Below are 26,439 nucleotides of genomic sequence, written 5' to 3' on the forward strand. Positions count from 1 at the left end.
GCTCCTCTCCTCTCTTCAGATATGAGACGTCTCACCCCGCCTCACTTCCTGCAGGATTGAAGAGGCTGCCGGTGGGTAGGCCTGCCGCCGGCCCCCTCGCTTTAGTGCCATAAGTAACTGTAAACGGTGCTGAGCAGGTGGGTGGGGGAATGAGAATGGAGCTGCATTATTTATGGGTTTCTTGCTTGTTTTGAATTTCATCCCGATAGCACTGTTTCAGCATTTTTCCAGCGCCTGCCACACGAGAGTGAGTGAACGAGTGCCGCCGCATTTGCTGGAGCGAATACAAATATCTGACCTTCTTTTAGCTGATTTACAGGCCCATTTTCTGCTGAGGGAGTGCTAATATTACCCATTACACGAGACGGAAAAGAGAAGAAAACAGGGCAGTGAGCAGACATGACAACAAACCGCTGTGATTTACATAATGGCCATTGTTGGTGGAGATCCTGTGCGTTTACCAATTCAAACTGATTATAAATTGCAAAAACTTATGTGTTGCCCATCACTCAAGCTGAAGCATGTGTTACTGCTTGGACGCTGTGGTTCACTGGGTTGCTGATCAAGAAACATCACCAGTATGTTTCACCAGAGGTGGCATACTCTGCAAAGGGCATCGGAATACGTGCAATCTGAAGAGATTAGACATGGAATGCATCGCCTTGGTCTCGTCTGTGCCATTGGTATCAAACTCAGTGTTAGAGAACAGAGGACTGTGGTACACTGAGTACCCTAAACACACACAAAGAGGTTGCCAGAAGTCCACATCTGCCTTTCATCAGCGTCAACAGTCTACAGGGCTCAGAGGAGGTGCTGCTGGACGAAACCTAACGCTACACACACACAAAGTGAAGCTCTAACAGACTTAAAGCAGGTGACTCACATTAAGAGCTGGGTGAACCACTCGAAAGTGAACCTCAGGACCAATCGCCTATAAAACCAAAGATGCGCGCATGGAAAATGAAATAAGCTCGGGGCCACTGAACAGCAAAGAAAAATGAACATGACAAATGGGCTTAGCAGGGATCCGTTGAAACTTTAAAGAGATCCCATTCACTTTGTACGCCACGGAAAACAACCAGCGCCAGGAGAGTATTGCTCTCATATTCCCTCCGAAATTCAGAATGACACGCATCGGTCTCTATCGGGATACTGATGTGTGCTAAACCGCGATTTCAAAGCGGCTACCCGTTGAGTTTGCCCCAGTAGCTGTAGTTTCTCTGGAGTGTACTGAGCTTCTGCAGGTGGTCAGGTGTGTCTGCACAGCTGCATAAGCATGTAATCAATCGCAGCGTTGCCTCCAGGCGCAGGTGGCCAAGGCATTGCCAACAACATGCTCTTCGCGCTCGTACCAGTAGGCGCACCAGGAAAATATGGAATAGCATCCGGACATGCTGTGTTTCAGGCTCAAACATGTAGATTCACACGCATCCGCATGCTACCACCACACACGGCTCATCTGCTCTGCAGCCATGGGAGAGGAGCTGGAAAATATGAGCGGCTGACTGGCCGGAAGTCAATATGGTTTCTCATTTTCACTGAGTGAACGCCTGCTGATGAATAGCTGATATTTAATCGCAGTGATGAGACACTTAGAGCTCCGTCGTTCTGTCTTATTACATTCTGTCCGCGCTAGAGCAAGAGGCTTCAGCCCCCCCATTGTCTAAAGTGTGCTGAGTCCAGCTCACTTCAGCAGGGCTTCCTGTCCCAGCAGTAGATGGTTAAGCCATTCTACCTCTCTCAAAACCATTCATCCATCTGATTCAGACCGTCTGAAGCTTAACAGGACTAATTAGGGCACTGTTGTTGTGTTGGAGAGATAGCTGGGCTTTTAGAAGGACCCCTGTGGAGAGCTCTCTCTTGGATCAGGTGCAGATCCTAACGCAGATCTGTTGGGTCTGGCAGCACTGTCATCGACATTTGGTTGGAAAATAAAGCTATCACTTGTCCCAAAAAAACTTTACTGGAGGAAAAATGTTTTAAAAGAGTAAAAAGGAAGCAACAAATTACCAAACAAAAACTTCAAAGGAACAGCTTGCCTAAAAATTACACTTCCGTCTTAATTTATTCACCCCCATGGCTTTCTAACATAGATCAAAAAAGGACATGTTTGGCAGTCTCCATTCACTTTCATTGTATCAAGCAAAGATGCAATAGAAGTGAATGGTGACTGAGACTGTCAGTCACAAATGTTCTACCTAACATCTCCTTTTGTGTTCCAAGGAGGACAGTTTGAAACAACATGAGGGTGAGTAAATGATGACACAATATTTATTTTTGGTGAAATAATCCTCTTTTAAGTAGGTTATCTCGTGTGTTCCGACAGGAAATTTACTCACAATTTAGTCATGTTAAGATCTCAGTAAATCTAATGAAAAAAGTAACAATTTTGTGAGGATGCTGGCAACTGCATATTGTTATATTTATAGTAAATGAGCATATAGAAACATGCAGCATTTGCCATAGAGATTGTAAAAAAGAGTTGTAACAAAAATCATGAGAAATATATAAATATTTGAGACACAGAATGGTCGCGTAATACGTATGCTAATATTGAAACCAAAAGGTAACAACAGTAAAAATCCCCTTTAAACCGTTTGGCATTAGTTTACACCCAAGACAGAAACAAGAGACCACGTTGACTTCGTAAAAGCGAAGTTATCATTTACACACGTTTATTCAAATAATTCCCAAATTTCGAGGTTAGCAGCCTATTCCAGAATTTCCCTCAATTGCGAAAATAATGTTACCGTTACAGGATTTCAGCTGTTTATTTGAAAGATTTATCAATGTATCGGTGATTGAAGTGAGTTTTATCAGTCAGACATGTTAATTAAACTCTCAGTAAAGATAGTTGGCATGCAAAACCTGTCTTTCAAATCGAGGAACACCAGCGAGAAGTGTAAAAAAAAATCTGATAAAGACTGTTAAAATATGAAAACCACAAATTTAATCGAGTATACACATGTGCAAACATATATATTACAGACTATAATATATATTTTCATTATATTCTGTATTTGCGCTGATATTTTTCATGATAGTCGCTGGAGGTGTCTCATATGTGCCCGCGGTAGCACAAATACAGTCGTCAAGACTAAGTAACCATGACACGGGAACACCATGACTAGAAAAACACCGTAAATGATGGGTTACGACTTTATAAGGTAAAAAAAAAGAATGCATAGGCTATCGCATGTTTAAGGGTTTATCTGATAGGTTGTTTGATTTAGGATCCCGTTTGTGGTGTGAAGAGAATATGCTGCGTAATTTACTCCGGAGTTTATCTGTGCGTTTTTGAGGGGGACAAAAGACCCCGAATCCTTGAAAAACCCAAATAGATTGTATTACACAGCTAATTTAGAAAACACAAAAAAAGTGCAGGGAAAATGTGCGGTGGAGTCCAGTATGAAGCGCGGCGTTTGACGGAGCTCATGCCGAGCGCGCGTCGCCTCTAGCGGGCAAGAGACTGCCAGCAAACGCGGTGAGCTTTCACCCATTATCACACTAAAACCTGCTGAAACTAGCATACGAGAAGCTCGTCGTTTTGGATCATGTCATTTTAGTTTTCTTATTTGATGCTGTATTTTTATTTTATTTTTATAATAAGTGTTAAATATGGCATAATTGCCGTTTTTGCCTGTCAGTTGTAAGGTACTATAACAGACCTATATAATTCAATATGACCGAAATGTCTTAAAAACTGAAATATATCAATAATATGGTCCCCGTGCCTTGTGCAATTCCACATAATAGCTCAAACATTAAATGGAAACATTTACTGATTCAGATAAAAACAAATAAACAAATGTCAAGACAACAAAAACTTACCCTCCTCTCCATAAACTAATGCCGCACACAAAACAAGTAAAGATCCACAGAGCTTTGTGAATAAATCCATCTTTTCTGGGTGAACGTTCACCCAGTGCGTGTAGAGGAAAAGCTCAAGTTCTTGTGATGTTCTTTGAAAATGTTCGTGTCCACTGATGATGTATCCACTTGTGTCTTGTGCCTGATAACAATTTCTGCCGCCTGCTTTCTCGATATGTTTCAAAATGCTGGATGCGTAAATTCAACCCAGACTTGGCCGTTTAACATTTCCAGTTATATCCTAAACAAAAGCAGCAACAACGAAAAGCGTCTGACTTTAAAACTAAACAACTTTCTCTTTAAAACCCAGAGTTCAGACCAAAAACATATTCTGGCTTGATTTCCTCTAGCTACAGCAGCGCGTGAGTGAGTGAGTGAGGTGAGCGGCGCTTTCTCTCGCCTTCAAATCCAACTGACATGAAGCTTTTTCCCGGTCTCGTCCCCACAGAATCCACCACCAAAAGCTCTATCTCGCATGGGAAACACTGGCCACGGCGGAAAACTGTCAGGAAAGTGCAGCTCTGATGAGGTCCTCCGTGCAGCGGGTCCGTAACTGAAGTCTTGTGAAAGAGATACTCCACGCGCTGTCTCTTTGGCACTGCGCGTCTCTGCGTTTGAGCGCTGAGTCTTGCGCGGCAGCAGCATGTGGATGTAATAGCATTAAGGACGGGCGCAGCTATCGCATTACAGTCAGCACCTCGGCCCGCCTCTCCAGTCTCTGATTAAAGACCAGCCACTAGTCCCACAGTTACGCTATAAAAAGGCGAGCGAGGGAAACACAAGCGCCCACAGGCACACGGGCTCGTCAAACGCTCGTGGCTGTGCGAAACCACAGGCTGGTTTGGAGAGGTTCTTCAAGGTGGTAGACGATGTATACTGTATATGCTGCTTACAATTGGTCACTGACAAATAATGATGTACAAAATAATAAAATCCTTTAAAATTCTGGTTCAAAACACACGTTCTTAGCAATACAATCTTTGTATTAGTGTTATTTTTATATATTTTTGAAAAATGTTAATAATGTTAATACTATATTATTATTATAAAAAAAATTTTTTTCAAAAAATAAATACATATTTAAAAAAAAGTATATAATTTCCAACAAAAAATAATTTAATCTCTTAAAAAGTTGTAATCATTCTGTTTTATTTTACTCTGCACAGTTACACCACCTAGACATTTTTAATTATCCCACAAAGTCCCACAAGAATGTAAAAATGGCATAACCAACATAGAACATAAAAGAGGTCTAGAAAAAATCTTCAAAAAAAAAAAAAAAAAAAACGTTGTCACATCAGACCCAAATGTAGCAATTACGCAAGGTAACCACAAAAGGAAACTGTTGTAATCATGATCATTATGTATAAGCTGCCATTATGTTCGACTGCTTGGTGCATGATTGATGTTAGGAACGTAACAGTTTTGATGCCCTCCAGTTGACTTTAAGCAGAAAAGTGAAAATGCTGAGTTGAGCCATGCATTAGGTAAGGCAATGTGCATGGTAATGTGTGGCTGAGATTGAATTAATGCAAATGCTTTTGACAGCAAGCCAAGGAAAGATCAACAAGGGTATAGGGGTCAAACCCTGAGCAAAAATACAAGAAACTGAACAATCCAATGGTAAACGTTCCATGACGACAGATGTTTGACAGCAACTAAAAACATCTGTTTTTCTTTCCTTGTGACTGATGCACTGTTGAAAACAATCACACACACAAACACACAGTTAAAATAAGAACAGAAAGCAGACGTTTGTGGTAGGATGTGTGGGACACTGAAGGAGAAGAGAAAGCAGTTCTTGGGAAGAGCAATGTCCCTCTGGCTCTGCCCATCCAGAGTCCTTTAATTTGGCCCTCTGCACTCAAAAACACACATGAAGACAGAAATGAGACACTAAAGTACAGCGGGAGGTTGGGGTTTAGAAAGAACGGCTAGAATCAATCTCACCAACCACACTGTGCAAATCAAAGCTATAGAAATCCCAAACTCATATACATGTTCTTGTGCACAGATCTCTTCATATCCACCCAACGCTGGGCCAACAAGGGCCCCAATTCGCCACTAACCATAGTGGCTTTAATGACACAGCATTACCCAACAGATCCTGAAATAAACTTCTCCATCTTCAACTATCCTGCACACGCTCTGCACACGCTGTGACAGCAGGCAGCTGGGGAAGCACGGGGAAGTTTTTCTTCGATTTGATGCCTTGTCAGTTTCAGGTCATGTCTTATTGAAGTCAAATGGTTAGTCATGTGCTGTGCCATGTATGAGCTGCTAATTCTGAGAATCACGGAGAAAACAGGAAGTGAGGAAAACATGATTGTTTTCGCAACAATGGACCTCTTTTCATTATCACAAACCACTCAATGCCATGATTCATAGATCAGGTCGCAGTGCTGTTATCTCTCTGAGAGTACTGACTCCATCTATCAGCTCTTGAGACCACTGCACTATTTGACCTCGAGGCTTGGGCCTGTCAACAGTAATGCTTGATAAAGGTTGTTCTTTTTACACAGTCTTCAGAACAGTCTTGTGGTGTCACCTATCACGGATGAGGTCAGAGTTTGGGTATAGTGAGGGCTGGTCTTGGATCAGGGCGAAATAACAGCTTCCCTTTGAAGTGTTGACAGGCCTGGCCTGTGCTGTCCACACACACCTCGACCCACAGCAGACCTGTGATCATCCATCTTATTGGCTAATGCCAGGCTGAGCATGAGGAGATCAGTGGAGAACAGTGGAGCCTCTGTGCGTGGTGGTGGGGTTATCCACACTCTCAGCCTCACGGGGGAAGTGTTGAGTGTGTGTGTGTGTGAGTTCATGATTGCCATACAGGGCGGAAAGTCCCCGCTGCGGTCCCAGCAGTGGCTCTACTTCATCTTCTTACGCCATTCGAGCTTAAGTCCTGCTCGAGCCAAAAAAGCAGCCACTGCTGACACATCTGCTTGTTTACAGGTACCACTGTTGCCTATAGGCGTCTGGAAGGAAGAAAGTACACGAAGAAAGTCACTGAAGACATATACGGACATTACATTACATTGTTCACAAACAAAGAATAAATGAATAAACAAAAAAGGGTAAAGTAAAAATCTGTGAAGTGCTGTAACCATCAAGTAAAAAGCACTTTTCTTGCACTTTGAATCTGCTTAAGTTATGATATACAGAAATTACAAGAAAACCAGAAGTTTAAAGGTTACTCCACTTGACTTGAACATGCATTTTCATAAAAATATTTAATCAATGTGTGATATTTAACCAAATAAATAAGGAGAGAATGGAATGAAATTAAGGAAATGCTCTAAAACAAACAAAAAAATTGTCCGAAAAAAAGCACAAAATACTTTTCAAGTACATTAAATCATGCATGTTTACACAACTTATATCATACTATAAGAATACAAGAATATCAAGTTTGAACAAAAACATTTTTGTAAAAACATCACACATTTCAATCAAAATATGTAATATATGTATTTTTTAAATAAATGAAGAGAGAAGAGAATTAGGTTAAGGAAATGCTCTACAATGCAAAACTGTCAAGTAGTGCAACCAGCAAGAGTAGTTCTAAAATACTTTATTTATTTCCACCTTGATTGCATGTGAGTTTATACAACATAAGATTATCAACTCATGAATATAAATACATTTTCCTAAGGTGACTCCATTTGACCTGTACCAATTTGTTTTTGTGATAAAATATAAAAAATGTCATCGCAATAAGTGCTATTTTTAAAAACAGAAGAGAATTAAGTGCCATAGTATGCTTTTAGATACTTTCAAAAAGTGCTCTTCAGCCATGTTTGACAAATATCATTTGGATGAACTGAGTGATCTAGCTGTAGTATATTTCTCAATCATATTGCTAAGGTATGTAGGGGTAGCTCTATGAATACGACAATCCCGAAATCAGTCTATAATATAGCCAGTAAAGGGGTTTAAGTGCTGGAGTTACGCGATTCCTCAGTTTGGTATTAGCATTCCTACAGCTTCATTCTCAACTCTTTGTAAGTTTGGTACGCCAGCCAAAACACTCCTGCAGCAGTCAAATGCACGAATGAGTTTCTCACTGTCAGTGGGATAGTGAACTGCTCTAGACGTATTGCACAGATTAACACCCAGATCCAATTACTCTTGGTAAGCAAGCCCTGGGGCTAAATAGTGTACCACAGCTGGAACCAGCTCTCTGCCCATATCAAATCTAAAGGAGAAACACCCAAAGTGGAGGAAACAACACAGGGCCAAAGCAGAACCAGAGTTGAACCAGATTCAAATATGTTTACTATGGATCTGAGCATCAACAAAAAGGTGTTTGCATGGAAGATGAATAGCAAACATGGTGTCTGTGGTCTCCCTCACAACTCTTAACAACAAGGGCTGAAATCATTGACTAAAACAGTGACGTTTAGCTTAGTTAGCGCTTCTCTGGTGTCATGTTTTGACTGTATCAGGATTTATGTTTTTGTGCACACAACGTGGATAATCTTCAACCGGTAAACATGTCAGCTGTGTGGACAGTGGGACGCACTTCAGCTGTGACCAAAAATGATGCTAGAATAGCAATCTGTAAACTTAATTTGGCTGAAATGTTGAGAGGCAGCTTGTTGCCCAAGAACTTTACTATGACCGGGTTACACAGCTACCCATATTTAATTACCAAAACTTGGTAACACTTTATTTTAAGGTGACGTAGTTACACGTAATTATGCATAGTTACAAGAAACTAACCCTAAACCAAACCCTAACCATAACTCTGTAGTAAGTACTTGTAGTTAATTAATATTACTCAGTACTTATTTAAGTACTATAACTACGTCACCCTAAAATAAAGTGTAACCGGAAACTTTAATTTCCGTTTCTTTTTTCAGTGCATCACTAATATTCACTCTTGCAAAATGTATTATAAAGACTTTTACTCATATTGTTCCAAAGTAAACAAGACATATCACAACCTTGCATTACTCACGTCTTTCTAAGTGAGTAATACAGCCACACACAGACAAAAGCACGCACATTGATATTCTCACTCATTAAACTCACCTTTGCACAGAAGAACAGTAAATTATTATATCAGCAGCACATATAGACTGGCAACTCTCTAATGTGGCTCGGCTGAGACACTGTAGCTTTGCCTATTTACTGGGGGCAAACACACAGCTCATCAGCCTGTCCCCATGTTCAGACGACTCTTTGAATTATATCTTGCTTTTCTGTTTCACCCGCTGCCCACACACACAAACATTCACATCCAGTAATCACATCTATCCTCTCTGATCTGCCTGTTTGTGTACAGAAGTTGCGCTGGGTGCAGTAAACCTAAATCTGAACGCTGTAGATCTTAGGTCCTAGTGTCTGCAGGAGCGGACTTTTATTCCTCTATTTACTGCTGTGTGTCAGCTGTGGCCGCCTCCGGCGTGATTATCACTGCAGGTTGAAGCTGTGTCCTGGGGTTCATACAGAAGAATAGTGGTGGAGGAAACTGTAGTTCTCATTATCCACAAAGCCATCCAACTCCCACAAGGCCTTTTCGTCTCCATTCGCTCACATTCATTTAAACCAGCCTGAAGAAATAGCTACTTACCTGCAGGAGCGGTGTGTGTTGGTCCTTGCTAATACTGTAACCTATAAACAAGGGCAGAATTTAATTGACCTAATGTATATATAATGTTTAATGTTCAAGAAATCACAGCAATTAATGCAGTTATTTTGTTAGAATTCAGTAAATCCAACAGAGGACCTTCACAACCATCCTTTTATTTGAACTTAGTTGTCTTCAGATCCAGTGCAGTTCACCTTTGAACCATGAGGGGGCAGGTGTCTGCCAAGGGAGACGGATGAAAGCATGGCAGGATCAGGGAACAAACAGGAGAATTAAAGACTATTGATAAAACACTCACATCAAATTAAATAATAATGTGTACGTTCATGCTGAATCAAAACCATAAAAGCGATGGGACGGTGTAATTTCAGTACAGTTTCAACCAACAGCAGGCTGAATTTCAGTCAAACCACAGAGGAACGAGAGACGTCCTTATTAAATAACAATATAATATCTAAACCTGATGAATCACGATGACAAATGATATTCAGTCGTCTCTAATTATCTTCACAATAGCTCATTCCTTGTGCGTTGACACCCTCCTCCAGAATACGGTATTAAAGGCGGCCTGCCGTATATCTGTAAACACAATTTCCTCCTCTTTGATTTGGGATTTCATTTTGTAATAACTGGATATACCCATCTCTCACGTATATGACATTAACTGCAGGCAATTATTTGTAAGGGACTGAATGAGCTGTCATATAACCAGAAAAAACAGGTAAAGTGCCTCTCTGGGTAATAGTTGTGTACCTCTTAATCTCAGCTTTAATTACACAACTGCAGTATCTCAGAGCCATGAAACCCGTATTCACACACACATGCTGTAATTGAAACTCCTGGGGTAAGTGCAACCGCTGATGGGTTTCCCCCCTCACCTCAAACACTGGTCACTGATAAGCCTGGGGGTCAGAGGTCAGGGTTTCTAACACTGATAAGGGCGTCTGTGGAATCCCATGGAGCTGATTGGGATCTAAGCAAGCTTGGAGGCCAGGGAATGTGAAGGAACACTGATCAAATACGGAGGTCTCCTCCCTCTTACTCTACTCAGTCTCCTATGCCACTGCTTATCTACAACTCAGCATGAATGAGATGTTTGGCCCTCCAACAATTTTTTTCCCCCTATTGAGTTTCTCTTAAATTACATGTTTGGAACTAACATTCCCTTCTGTGTTGAGGTCATTCAGTTGTTTACTGTAAATACCACAGTCCAGTAGAAGCCAGCAGGATGAACAAATAGGGGATTGTCCTCAGTGAAGAACGTCTTCGGGCTTTCCCCCATTCTCTGTGTCTTATCAGAAGCAGACCTCAAGGAACACAATCTGGAGACATAATACAAAGACATCTCATTGTTTGATTGGTAAACTTTAGTGTTCCTGTTCATGAGGAAGGGGAACGACTTTATTGGCTGGAGGAATATAGAGTGAAGCTATTTGGGCAGAAAAAAGCCTTGACAGCAAAGTCTTATTTCACAACATACATCAGTGCAGGAACCACAGAGTGCTTTGATATCAGCACTTTTGTAATATATTCTTTGAGTTATGAGTATAAATGAGGGGAGTTGATGATTGTGCGTTACTGTTTGAGATTAATATTTGCAGCAGTACCCCAGGCACAGCAAGCTTGCAAATTTGTACTTTCCCAGTAAGAAGCCTTGCGATCGTAAACATTTGATTAATCAAAAGTAAACACAATGCAGTATAAACTGAGACAGTAATCATGTGATTGCATAATAAATGGCATGTCAAGCGAATGTTGGAGTGATGCAGCGAGCACATTTCTGCTGTGTGTTCATTGCGTGCCATCAAAGCGAGTCACCATTTAGGTAATTAATTTGAGTAATGAACACAAAAATTCACACATCTGCATTTTTCTCTTGTTGGGTCATTTTTCTCTGGTCTTATGAGATGCAGTAAAATGAAATGTAATTGAAACATGGAGTTTTACCCTGTTGCTGCAGGCTTTACATCACTGCGTATCTGATAGATTACAAAGCGCTTTGTCAATTCTGATAGTCACATCACAATTAAAATGAATTGAATAATTACAATTTTCTAATAAATTGTTTTGATTCTGTGTTGCTGGAACTTTTTGGAAATTAAAAACCCCATATTTCAATCATGCTCTAAAATCAACATTACGTGTAGAGAAAGTCTGGCTGTGAAAGTTGGCAAATATTTATAAATACAAATATACAGAATTTCAGATTAAAAAAGCGTGTTAAACTAAATTAAAAGCAGTCTTACACACAGTCACAGTCTGCATTCTGTGGAACAGCGATCTTAAACCCTCTATTGAGGGTTAAAAAGACTGCCAATGACAATAAGACAACAGAAGATGCATGATAAAAGGACACTTAAAAGTAATGAATCACTAAACAGCATTGTTTAAACTGTGCAGGGTGCTATGGCTCTCTGAGCATACACAGAATGGATAAAGACAGGAAAAGGAAAAGACTGTTTAGGATAAATGGAGTGATCGACTTAGTAAATCTTTATATATAGAAACAGAGTAAGTGAAATAACTTCAAGGATCTAAACGTCATAGCTTTCAGATTTTGGATTTTAAGGATTGATTTAAAAATGTTAGTGGGCTTGAGGCTGAAAAAACAGGGGATGATGATGGTAATTGTGTGTGTGTGTGTGTGTGTGTGTGTGTGTGTGTGTGTGTACGTGGCCCTCAGATTCAATTTGCCATTGGAGTGTCAGTGAGATGGTTCACTGAGCATCTGATATGAGTGACTGATTAACTCAAGCTAATTGATTGAGAAGCGTCACACTGGCGAACTAAGATGGAGACAAGGGGGTCAACATCTGCTGCTTTCCCAGAAACCCCCCTGCTTTACCTTATCCCATTACCCCTCAAAACCCTCTGCTCTAATACCCACAAACCAAACACACACACATACACACAACACTGGGAATCCAGCAGTCACAGGAAGTGATGTGGAAAAACTAAAGGTATGATGAAAATTGAATGCTAGCATAAATTTTTAATTAGATATGATTAATAGTTGTTTCTTTTTCTGGTTTTGATCCATTCAAACAGACTGTGATTAATGTGACCTAGTGAGTAAATCAGAGCCTCACTGAAATGAAGAGCTATTGATTATTGACTTCAGCTAAACTAACAAAATTTATCAAAATGACCTTCATTCAGTGTCGGACTCATGGAGAGCGTGCTGGATTACTCTGTGGAGATTATTAGAGTCATACTGGCTAATAGTGAGGAGTTCAGAGGTCCTGTTTGAAGCTCAAATAATGCCAAAATAAGTGATGGTGGAAATACAGTGGACACTTAAAAAGCCACATTTAAAAACACATGAATGTCAAAACCACAAAACTGAATCCAAGTGGCATTTTCAAACTAATGATGCTAGAACTCTCTCTGAATTAACTTTTCCGAGCCATTTTTCACTTTTAACCAGCTGACCTCAAATGCAAATGACACAAAATTTAAATAAATATATGTGCTGCGTTTCATTATAAGCTGATGTTTACAACGTCTCAAAGTGGCTCGGTTCACAGTATGCTTCTCCTCACAAACTCCATCTCTGCTTCTGCTTTGAGTTTGGGTCATTTACTATCCTAAATAAAGAGAAGCACTTTTTAACAGAAGAGATGTTTTAAAGTTACAATGAAATCAAAATTGACGATTCTTTAAAAAAACAAACAGAATATTGAAATAATATCAAACCACAACTATCCAAAGATCCAATCAATTCCTGACTTGAAAATCAAGTTGTTCAAGAAGACGTTTCACTCACAATAATACACTAACCGGACACTTTATTAGGTACACCTTGCTAGTCCCGGGTTGGACCCCCTTTTCCTTCAGAACTGCCTTAATTCTTTACGGCATAGGCCTAGATTCATCAATGTGCTGGAAACATTCCTCAGAGATTTGAGGGCCATACTGTCATGATAGCATCACTCAGTTGCTGCAGATTTGTCGGCTGCACATCCATGATGTGAAACTCCTGTTCCACCACATCCCAAAGGTGATCTATTCGATTGAGATCTGGTGACTGTGGAGGACATTTGAGTATAGTGAACTTCTTGTCATGTTCACCAGTTTGAGATGATTTGAGCTTTGTGACATGGTGCGTTATCCTGCTAGAAGTATCCATCAGAAGATGGGTGCACTGTGGTCATAAAGGGATGGACATGGTCAGCAACAATACTCAGGTTGGCTGTGGCATTTAAACAATGCTTAATTGTTACTAAGGGGCTGAAAGTGTGCCAAGAAAATACCCTCACCACAAGCCATTACACATTGTAAATACCATTACACCACAAGCACCAGCCTGAACCGTTGACACAAGACAGGATGGATCCATGCGTTCATGTTGTTTACACCAAATTCTGACCCTACTATCTGAATGTTGCAGCAGAAAATTAAGACTCATCAGATTAGGCAAATGTTTTCCCAATCATCTATTCTCCAGTTTTGGTGAGCCTGTGTGAATAGTAGCTTCAGTTTCCTTTTTTTTTTAGCTGACAGGAGTGGCACCAGTGTGTTCTTCTGCTGCTGTAGCCCATCTTCTTCAAGGTTCGACCTGTGTTCAGAGATGCTCTTCTGCAGACCTTGGTTGCAACAAGTGGTCATTTGAGTTACTGTTGCCTTTTTATCAGCTTGAACCAGTCTGACCATTCTCCTCTGACCTCTGGCATCAACAAGGCATTTTCGCCACGGAACTGCCGCTCACTGCATATTTTGAATTTTTTGGACCATTCTCAGTAAATCCTAGAGATGGTTGTGCATGAAAATCCCAGTAGATCAGCAGTTTCTGAAATACCAGCCCATCTGGCACCAACTACCATGCCGTTCGAAGTCACTTGAATCACCTTTCTTCTCCATTCTGATGCTTAGTTTGAACTTCAGCAGATCATCTTGACCATGTTTACATGTCTCAATGCATTCAGTTGCTGCCATGTGATTGGCTGATTAGATATTTGCGTTAATGAGCAGTTAAACAGGTGTATCTAATAAAGTGGCCGGTGAGCGTAGGCCATATTCTTCACAATAGGGAAGAAAAGACAATTGCAAAAGACAAGTGCTCCATGTGATTTTCTGTCAAAATGAAAGTTAGATGGTAGAAACTGAGACAGCCGAAAACATATATATATATATATTTATTATTTTTTATTTATTTTTATTTATGGCATTGTTTGCCTTTCTTAGATCTGAATAGAGAATAGACAAGAGGGAGAGTGAGGGAGACAGATTGGAAGGATACAAACTCAGAGCGCACAACCGTTCTGCGTGCTGGAGCACTGGCTCCAATATCATTGCATATTGTAAATGAACGAACCTATTGGATCTTTTGTGCAGCATATTCACTGATATATTTAATATTGCTCGCATACCCATTTAATCACTCAATAACTTACCCATGCACACAAACACATACTCAAACTAACCTCACACCATCATTACCCACAACCAAGAAGTGTTTGCCTGTCATTCTTCAAACAGCCCTGGGAGGATTTGAGTATTAGTGAAGAATTTAGCCTCTGCATTCCACATACACACACAGACACAGTTTCACAATCAAGCTCACACAATCACACACACACAGATCCCAATATAATTCCATTTAAATCCTCATTGCTTTTGTGCTCTTTTGCAAGGGAGCATAATAGTCACATTATTGGCTAAAGGATCTTTGATGTGTGGACGGAGGGCTCAGTGAATGGATTCGGCAACAATCAGTGTGGTGAGCAGGGAACCTGGGGAGGTTCTCAATGCACGCTTTGATGTCCTTCTATTAGTTTAGAAAAGTCTGTGTGTGTGTGTGTGTGTGTGTGGGGGGGGGGGGGGGGGTGATAGAGGTTTCCATAGAATGGGAATCAGTTAGGCTTGAGAATCCAAACCTGTATGACCTTTTTGGATATTGCGCTCCTCTTTTCAGTGTAATAAAAAAAATAAAAATAAAAAATAACTTGTTTTTTATTTTATTTTATGAAAATCTTGATATCTGCCCTAGCTTTCACTGGAACATATATATGACTTCAGAAGACTTGGAACATGTCATATGGTCTTCTTTTATGATATACTTTTATTTTGAAGCTTTAAAGTTTCAGTTCATTATAACTATATGGAAAAATTGCATTATTTAAACCAACTGAATGATTTTTTTCTCCTTTTGTGTTCTAAGGATGAAATTCAGCCATTTAGGTCTGGAATGACATGAAGGTGAGTAAAAGGAAATATATATATATATATATATATTTTTTTTGGTGAATTAATCCTTTAATAAGATCAAAACCACCAACCCTTCAATATGCAAACCATAAATAAATATAATCCCTGGTTTTGAGCCTTGCTGTGTTTGCTGCAAATTCAAATAAAAAGCAAAAGATAGGGAAACATTTCACACAAAGACACAGATGCAAGAACTCCAGTATTGTTTGTCAAGAAAGTGAAAGTAAAGCTCATTTTCCATAAGAAAGGTGGCAGCAGAGAAGGAGGTACTTGACAGGTAGCTGATACACCAACTGAAAGAGGTCTGATTTATTTGAAAAAGGGAATGAGAGCTTGATGAGCTCAGGAAACCAACAGCAGACAGTAATTCCATCCCGTCTTTGTTTTTTTACCGCAGCGTCCGAACAAGCTTCTTAAAATGGCACAATAGATTTAATGAAGCGCCTTTGCACACTCTAACTCTATTCTTTTATGGCATAAGCAACACCACAAGTTTTATAACAGCGCTGTAAAAGGCAGACAAAAGACAAATGGCCATCTGTAAATTACTGCGGTCCTGTGGGCTGAGACTGGGCACTGTAAAGTGGAGGGGGGTTATGAACAGAGCAGGAGAGGGAGGGTGGGTGGGAGGGGGGCTTATTTTGTCAGGCAAAACCCAAAAGAAGATGACAACAGCCGAATCCAAGCACGCCCCCCTCCTCACTTCAAAAGCACACATGCACACACATGGCTTTCCAACTCCATCAGCTTTAATGAGTCCTGATTGGATAGCATGCCGAAGATTTTCGGGTCAAACATCAGTCTATCTTCCCATCTTTCTCTCTCTCTGAGCTTCATTACTCTCATCAAGACAGAATTCAGTGGAACGGCATCTCCAGGCATCTCTTCTAAAAAGAGTTATCAGAGTGTGAAATAACGGTGCAGATGCCCAAATACAGTGTTTTGACAGTACTGCCCACTTGGAAAGTGATGTTTTGGGTTTCAGCATTGACTTGAAATGGACTGCCAGAAATTTTTTTTACTGCTGCCATGAAGACTTAAGTACCACCATTATCTAAGACTTTTCTCTTTAAATTCCTCAGAAGAATTCAAGGTAACACTACACAATAAGGCTCAATTTGGTAACTGTAGTTATTAATGCATTAAATATCATGAACTAATAAACTTAAGTAAATGCAGTAATGTTAATTTATAAATATACTATTGTAAATTGTCCATTGCATTTTAAATAATGCAGTATATATATATATATATTTTTTTTTTTTTGGTCCGTGATGACCTTTGATTGGGGCCGCCATTCCATATCACAAGAGAGCATATCTTCATATCTTTGAAATTGATTTTTTGTATTATTTTTTTTTTTTTGTATTGAAATGTAGAGTGGAGAAGAGAAGTGAATTTGATTTTAAAGAGTCAATTTTAATATAGCTACTATAGTTGGATATAATGCAACACTTAATTTTGGCCCATGGCCCTCAATCAAGCTAGATTTTGGCCTTTCGTAGTAAAAAGTTTGGTCCCCTCTTATTAAGATGAATAAATACCATAAAAATTATTTTGCATGTTACAAATTACAAATTAACAAATTACAAATTAACAAATGAGACAGTTGTTGCCAAACAATAAGAGTGGACAGAGTCGCTCCAATGAGCTCATGTTGAAATTTATTTTGCTTATATTCTCCAGCACAGGGTGAAACATTAAGATCTCATATGAAACACTTTCCTTTCCTATGGAATACAACATACGGCGAAGAAGGTCCCTGCAATTGTGTTTCCAGGTTTAAGCAATTTGGGGACTTCAACAACCCCCTACTAGTCTGAGCACCCAGGGTAAAGGGTAAAAAAAAATAAACAGAGCACCTTCCCTTATCAGTGATCAGAACCACCTCCCTCCAAACACACTCTCACGGTGAGCAGATAAAGCAACACACACACCTCCCACTGCATCAACACTGAGGGGGACTGTTAGTCAGACACACCCCTCTACTGTAACACTAGATCATTTTAATGTCAAGCAGCCCGTGATGATGTCTTTAACATGACTAATTGATAAAGTGTCGTCTGTTGTCTCAGGATCACCTGTAGTCGCCTAGATACACAAACACTCATGAATGAACTAACGCACATACACGTCAACGGCAAAAACAGACAAACCCCTTCTCTTTGACAAGACTGTTTGCGCGTATGTGCAAATGGCTGTTAATTGATGCACACCGTCCTTTGTTTCATAATTTAAGAGCCTCCGTCATTATTGTGCCATTCTGAGCACAGAGTGCATCCACCCCGCCATAAACAAGCAAAATGGGCACTTTGAATAGCCTCATTTTATCATGCTGACAAGCTGTGCATGTGCGCGCGTGCATTGGGTATTGATGTACATATTTACAGAGCGTTTACGTATAAATAATTCATGAACTTTAAACAAATGTATGTGGGAATCAGACTGACTTCAGACTGTTGGGGATTATAGATTTAATTCACAGCCGCCTGTACCTGACTCCAGCGTTCACTGGACAGAACTCTGTTGTTTCCTGTCAGGTTGGAGAGCACTGATACGCAACAGATGTACCGCTCAGCTTTGGTATCTATCGGTTTTATCTATAATCAAGCTGAGATTGTGTGTAAACGCGTGCCAGACTCTCAGACAAGTGGTTTGGATGGTGGAGACCTGCCGATCTGACACCACCAGGTGAGCACCTGCGTAACTGACAGCAACTCTAACAAGTCAATTATCGTCCCATGTGAGAAAATGTCAGGGTGGCTCTCGTTCCGGACCCAAACATAACCACGCTGCATCAATATGCGCTTGACATTCAGATGATCTGTCTGAGATTTCGCAGAGAGCGACAGAGAAATGGCTTTCCCTCAAACACAGCCAGACCGATGTACAATTGATCTGCGGCTAAAGAAGAGCGTCTCGGTAAACAGACACAAACAAATAATTTAGACAAGAAAAACTCACTGCCTGAGCTCTTACTTCTCCGGAGAAGAGGAAAGCGAGACAACAAAAGAGAGGAGGAAGGGAAACGTGGTGAATAGATGCTTCCGACTCCAACGTTAAGAGGATTTCAGTGGCTGGGAATGAGAGGAGATATTTGAGGAGAATTACCCTGGAATATTAAAGCGTTGACACACTCCCTCAGACTGGAGCTTCCAGGGAACCAACACACACCTTTAAGAAGCTTAGCGACTGCCTAAATCCAACACACACGCACAAACACACACCGAAACATCTCGCAAGACTGCGTTTTAGTGTCTATGGAGAGATATGAGGTCTTTTATAGCAGCCCTGATGTGTTATTTTATGTGGCACATACATCTTGGCCCACTGAGACAACACGGAGGGCGAAAGCCAAATCTCTCACTGTGTCAGAATGGGGCTGTTGTCCTTGTGCAGAGCCAAACGCACACTCACGCCATACTTATCTTGATCCAAGGCACAGAGGGGGAAATATTGCACGTTATTTTGTGACAAAAGCCAAAGCAAGCAATAAAAGACGTTTTTCATGCGCCACTCGAAAGACAGGCTGCCAAACATGTGTGTCGTGAGCCTTTTTCTGTGCGGCGGGGAGATTGAACAACATCAGCTTGTGTTTTGCTATCAATGGCTGTATTCATGCTGACTATAGGGCTTGGTGTACCCGGCTACTATGGGTGTGCATTTGGCTGCCCTGTGGAGGGTGGACTGGGCTGGGGAGTCAGATTAGATGGGCATAAAAAGGCCAATTTTCAGCCATGTTTGCCAGGCAGGTCAAGGATGCTGTTTGTTTGAAGGAGGGGTCACTCGTCTGTTGCAGTGTGGACACAGGAACACAAAACAGAGCCGCCTGTGTCCTCGAGTGTTTGGAAAAGATCTCTTATCTTTCTTGGTTTTGCAATTTGTCCAAGCCCAAGTAGTTCCAACTGGATGACCTCCTAATAGCAAGCACATGGAATCTATTCTCACCTCTCAGACACTGCTCTATGCTAAATCTTTGAAAAGCAGTTTACTTAAAACAGTTCAGCAATTGGAAAAGCATCTATTATGCTTTCATTAGCACTGAGGCTCTGCCAAGAAGTGGAACTTCCTGTATTTACACCTTGTCACTAACTATTTGTAACCCGCACATAGAGGCAAGTGCTAAATACATTTTCAACAGGGTTAAAAAGAAGATACATGAAACATCTAACCATTTCAACATTAAAAGTGGATTCAATAGTTCTTTAGCAAGCGTTGTGTAGTTTATACCACAATGGTGTTAGACGCCGCACTACCATCTATCGACGTGAAATCTTTGTTAGTCTTCTGGCTTCTAATATTTTCTGGTTCTTTGGCCGTACAGGTACTGATTCTCCATTGTCTTAGCTGGTAAGTGTGTTCCATTGTCTTAATATCACCAAACAACACTGTTCAGTTATAACCGAGTTTTTGCATAGACATTATCAAGGTCTGTAAGTCAGACTTCACCAAAATAAAAAATAAATACAAAAAAGAAAAGACTGGTGTGAGTTTAGTCAGATGAATTATGAATTGTTACTGTCTGTCTGTTTTACAGTTTGACCCGTTTGTTTTAAACAACACATTTATTTTGAACGCTCAGGTCTCTAGGCAGAGGTTACAGTATATTAAAAAAAGTCCACACAACAATGCACAGGTCTTAGGTTATATAAAATGTCTTGGAGAAATGTCACAGGTACTGCATAATTGCAAGATAAGCCAGACAATCTGTGGTCCCTGTCTTTCCTCAGTGGTAGAAGTAGGCTTATTAAAATGGCGATGAATCTGAGGTTGATTATTAATACACTTTTTATTATTTGATTGGTGTTGCCATGGTGAGCTCTGGACAAACCGGGAGCAATCTTCAAACCTAAATTTGCTTTCAGCAATTAAAACTAAACATATTCAAACAGACACACACACACAGAACAAATGAAACACTCTCACTTCGAGCAACAAAAACAACACAGGCCCTCCCCCTCACCTTCTCTTTAATGAACGTCATCAAGGAGGAAGAACGGTTCCAATATTTTAAAGGTCTTTCAATAGTTCCATCTCCAACTGCATGTGATTAGCTGTAATTAGCTTATGCAGATTTTGTGTGCAGCTACATGCAGATGTTTAGATGAGGTTGGGGGCAGCTGAGACTGAGGTGCTGTGTTATTAGATAATAGAATGACCCATCTGGGTCATATTCTTATTCCAACATATTCTTATTCTCTTCCAACGCTAGTTATCGATACATCAGCAAAGCAACTGAGGAGCCTGGCTCATTTACCTCTTTAAAGTGCCCTTATTATGCTATCTTAAAGGTTCCTAATTTGGAGGTCTCCTACAATAGGTTTACATGTACCAAGGTAAAAAAAATCTCATAATATACATCGCACATCACCTCATTTCTCGAAGAGTCTGAAAATGGTTAGTTCGAAGATTCAGTCTCTATAAAACCCCTCCTTTCTGAGAGCCTACTCTGCTCTGATTGGCAAGGCGGGCTAGTCTGTTGTGATTGGTCTACCGCTTACAGGGTGTTTCAGAAACAAAACACCCATCACCACATCATAGAGTTTGAGGGCGGTTGATTTGATCTGAGTAGATGTTTCTTTCCTGCAGGAGAGTAGCTTTCCTGTAGCTCAAACAGTAGAGCGTTGGCGCTTGCAACGCCAAGGTCATGGGTTTAATTCCCAGGGAAAGCAAGAACTGATAATAATGTAAATGTGTAAATGTAAATGTTGTTTGCGGGCAGCCAATGAAGAACAAAGGCTGGCATTATGCATATTTGTTACATTGTTACATAGGTGTGTTACAGTAAGTGAGACTGGAAATGCTGTTGACTATTCTTTCTTTTAGGAGACAATAACTTTATTTTTCATGCACTTTGATCTTTAAAACTTTTCAGACCTATTACAGTCTATTACACACTACATGAAAGGTAATATTAGCATGGGGGCACTTTAAAGACAAAAATCCAGCTAAACAGATGACTGGTTGTGGATGACTGGTTGTGACCAGAAATATCTGCTATGCCAAATCTGCTTCTGGTAGTTCATGACATTGTAGTTTCATGGTTGTTTTGAACCGTAAATATTATCAAATTATCAAATGTTTGGACAAAATCTGCATAATATATTGCTTTGAGAGAAATTCTCTGTTTATTTTTATTTATTTTTTTAACTAAGGACGCTTGTATATTTTTACTGGAATACTGACAAAAATTCTGATTAAGAAAATTCGTTTTTACAGTTTCTCCAGTGTATGAGTTGGTAGAGATGTGGTATGAAGGATGATTGTCTTACCACACTTCCCTGGTGTCAACACAGTTTAGGTTTAGAGTCATCATTGTGACCTTTGACCTTTTCCCAGCACACAGTCTGAACTAGTGTTTCTCTGTTATTCCTGGCGATTCAGTGAAGCAGGTCTGATAATGTGCCCAGTTGGACTCATACTGGTCCAAACTGGTCACAGCCCAGTGCATTTTACTGCCTCTAACTCGTCACCTGTGGAGGGTTTACACAGCAAGCTTTGAAATGAGCTAGAGCGGACCATGTGGGTAAAGACTATGAAAGCCAACAAGGGTCATTATGTGAGATGAGGAAACCAGCCCACTTGCATGGGAACTGACCACCACATTTCGACGCTTGAGTAGTCCATGTGACTGAATGCTCTTGGCCATCCAGAAGGGTTCAGAAACTTCCCTTATAAGATTACAGACTATTTCAACCAGTGTTAATACTGTCAACAAATGTTTTGGAAAACAAAACAAGGGTTCATTGATAAAGATGATACCAAAAGGATGCATCATGATTAATAAAATAAATAAATAATTACTGTTCTCAAAATTTGTGTCAAAATGTTGCCTACATTGTCAAAACAACATGCTACACATAATGCAATATCATAAGCAGTCTTTAAAATACATTATATTAATTATCTAATAATAATAACACTAACACTATTTGTCACGCCTGCCAGCCGGATTGCCTATATGGTAGCAAACAGACGGCACTGCTCCCTAATCCCTTGTTTTCCCATCATGAACGTCAATTCCTTTAACCTATTGCCTGAACTCATTATTGTTTGATCACTTCCACCTGTCTCTCATTATCTGGTTTAGCTCTGCCAATATAAGCCCTGTGTTTTCAGTCATTCTTTGTGAAGTCTTGTATGGGTCAATACTGCATCTTTGAGCGCTCTCTGTGGTTTTCTTGTGTCATGGTTTTTGATCTTCTGCCTGGATTCTTGGATTATCCCGTTTGCCTCTGTTTTTTTTGCCCTGTTGTTTTTTTTGATTATCTGCACAGTTTTTTGACTTTGAGTTTTCTGCACAGAATTATCCTTCTGGATTGCCCCAATAAAAGCTGCGTTTGGACCTTCAACCCGAGTCTCAGAGCAGTTTACCATTACTAATCTCATTAAAAAAATCTTTTTACACATTTTATATCAATATTTTAAATGCTTTATATGATACATTTAAATGTTTAAGACTTAAAATTACTAAAACAATTATTTCTGTCAACAAAAGAATTATGTATTTTATATTAGAGTAAAAGAGGCGAAAATACATGAATATAAAAAAAGACTCACTATATTTTAAAGAAAGACTATAACTATGACTAAAACAAAAAATGGATGATGACTGCTTTTGATGTATTTTCCCATGACCTTCTAGACAAAAATGTACCGTTTCCCCCTGTAGGGTGGCACAGAAAGTCTCCATTAGAAAAGCCAACTTTGTCAAGTCAAGTGTGTCTTTTCTAGCCCTTCCCTGGAAACTCAAATGGAGCAAAGTGATTTGTGTGTGTGAGGCTGTGACTGGGCTGAGAGATAAGAGAGACAGCGAGAGAAAGAGACCTACTCGTCTGCTGACTACAGAGGAGTGAAGTGTCACACTGCGGCCTGGTTCTCTCAGGACAGGAAATGAGGACGGGAGAGGAACCGAGACATTAGCACGCACAGTGCTGATTCACGGCAAATTTCACCGCTGTCTTCCTCTAGTGCTGATAGCGCTACAGAATAAAGTACTTTCCTGACAGTGTGCAGGGCCTGGGATGGCTGGGTATGCAGGCAGAGGGGTCTGTGCCAGAACACAGCCTATGCTGGGGAATTTGGGACAGAGAAGCCTCAGAACTTACTTCTTTGGCATGAAGGCAGAGAAGCAGACAGTTTAATTTAATGTGTTATTCAATGGGAAAGACTCAAACTTTATCAGTGGTGGAAATTGTTCAGGCATCATTACTATGGACCAACAGCATCTGTAATTCATCACAAGGAACATGTAAAGATCAAACCAGCAACCTTGAACCAAGGACCCGAATAATGCCAGAGGGCTGATATGATGTCCATCAAACAACATTTTCATTAAAAAAAACGAATAAAAAAAACTACTCAACCTACAAGACCAACACAAAGCCAAGTGATGAATCGCAAATAAACACTTTACTCTCATTACAGTCTTTGTTTTGACAATATTTAGAAGCTAGAAATGCTAGTGGCAATACAATGTGTTTTCAGCAAACTTATTTTCTCTGTTTACAATAAAATACTTCATTTATCATACTACCATTCAAAACTTTGGGGTCGGTAAGAGCTTTCAATGTTTCTGAAAGAAGTCTCTTATGCTCACCAATGCTGCATTTATTTGATCAAAAAATACAGTATGAGCAGTAATACTTAGAAATATTGTTACAATTAATAATAGATGTTTTTATATATATATATATATATATATATATATATATATATATATATATTTTAAAATGTAATTTATTCCTGTAGAAATCATTCTAATATGCTGATATAATGCTTAAAGGAGAAGTTCACTTTTAAAATGAAAATTCTGTCATCATATACTCACCCTCATGTTGTTTCAAACCTGTATGAATTTCTTTCTTCTGCTGAACAGAAAGGAAGATATTTAGAAGATTATCAGTAACCAGACAGTTTTTGGGTCCCAATGACTTCCATAGTATATTTTTTTCCTACTATGGAAGTCATTGGGACCCAAAACTGTCTGGTTACTGATAATCTTCTAAATATCTTCTTTTCTGTTCAGCAGAAGAAAGAAATTCATACAGGTTTGAAACAACATGAGGGTGAGTAAATGATGACAGAATTTTCATTTTAAAAGTGAACTTCTCCTTTAAGAAACATTTCCAATGTTGAAATTATTGTCAATGATTTGAAAGTTAAATAGAACAGCATTTATTTGTAATATAAATATTTTGTAAATTATAAATGTCAGTTTAATGCATCCTTGCTGAATAAAGGTATACATTTGTAATTTATTTGTTCCAAATAGGAAAATAATATCTTGCTTACCCAAACCTTTAAACGGTAGTGTAAATGTGAGTTGATTGTATATAATTCATTTATTTAGAAAAGTAGCTTGTGATGGCATAAATTCGTTTTTTTTTTACTTAAATTCTTAACGAATTAAAAAAACAAACCTGAAGTAATTCATTAAAAATTTAGTGCTTTAGCAGACCAACATTCAGTCATCAGCATAAAACATGCCAAGTTGAAACAGCAAGCCAAATGTAAACCTGCAGAGCAGAAAAAAAAAAAAAACGTTCACACTTCGAACTACTGTAGAGCAAGACATTGTAAATGAGTGGAACTGCAGGGTGTGCGTGTGTGTGTGTGTTCAAACATCACAGATGATGAAGCTATCACTCATTTGGCTAGTAAAGAATAATTCAATCTCTCAGTAAAGTGCTAAAAATGAGAGGGCCACTCAGGCAAAGAAAACACTCTCAAGAAGGAAATCCAATTGAGAAAATTGGTGAGGACTGAAAAAAAATGTCTGAGGTGAGGGTAAAATAATAAACATGACCCTGTCGTTTATTTTTACTTTAGACCTCAATTAAGTCTAATTGCATTTTTAATGAGGGTGACATTTTTCAACCCTAATGAGACTTGCAGAGGTGAGGAGCCAGCGCCTCAAGAACTCTCAGTGTGTTTGCTGTTGGAAACCTCATATATCTCCCCTTTCTAAGAGGATTGTGCCTCTCTCCTGCTCTCCCTCACTCTCTCGAAGCAATGTTTGTTTAAAATTACAAACCTGGAATGTTTCAAGGGCATTAGGGATGGCTTGTAGAGTAACCAAACACCCAGTAAAACAGATCAGCAGACTGTCTATGCATTGATAAAATGAGAGAGCGAGATTTCAGACATTCTTTAGACTGAAAGAGAGCAAATAGTGAAAGAAACCAGCATTAGGAGTTAAACTGCTCATAAACGAGAAACCCGAGATGCTGAAATGCAATCTGCGTCCAGGTGATAATCATTTCTCACAGCTCAGGCGTAATTACTCACATCACAGAAGGGCCATACGATCCAGTCCTCTGAGGAACGCCACATGGGCATTATACTGAAACATAAGAAACCCAAACCACGGCTATGAGCTGCTAGGGAGACATACTGAACTGTGAGACATTACACTTTTAATTCATGACTGGAGAGAGGACAGACAGCTCTGTGTGAGTGAGTGAAGATCCAACAGAGAAAATCAGCAAATAACAGCCCAAGCAAATATGTATACTCTTTCATTTTCTGTTCTGACATCAGGACTTATCCACTGTTTAGACACATTAGACACTTTCTACAACCCCAACACTTGGTGCAACCATGGTGTTTGTACCTGTTCAAGCTGTTGTTGACATGAGAAATCGTGAACATTATACACCTTCAAAATGCATTAAACCAGCCCCAAGGTCATCTATCATGCTTTATGCTAACAATTTGACAGCAACAGTGCTTTACAAGCCTTGTAATTGACTAAAAGAGTC

The 26,439-nt window shown here is 39.7% G+C and overlaps 1 protein-coding gene across 2 annotated transcripts in view; it reads right to left on the minus strand.

Moving 5' to 3' along the window:
• nrp2b (neuropilin 2b) overlaps nucleotides 1-4,627 on the minus strand; it is an 87,151-nt gene extending 82,524 nt beyond the window's left edge. For both annotated transcript variants that reach the window (XM_084421756.1, XM_084421757.1), the window contains exon 1: nucleotides 3,832-4,627. In XM_084421756.1, the coding sequence (XP_084277882.1) occupies nucleotides 3,832-3,901 (70 nt within the window). In that variant the 5' untranslated portion in view covers nucleotides 3,902-4,627. The remainder of the gene's footprint in view (nucleotides 1-3,831) is intronic.
• Between the last annotated feature and the right edge of the window lie 21,812 nt (nucleotides 4,628-26,439).

The sequence above is a fragment of the Rutilus rutilus genome, assembly GCF_951802725.1.
Source record: "Rutilus rutilus genome assembly, chromosome: 10".
In the NCBI taxonomy this organism is placed as follows: Eukaryota; Metazoa; Chordata; class Actinopteri; order Cypriniformes; family Leuciscidae; genus Rutilus; species Rutilus rutilus.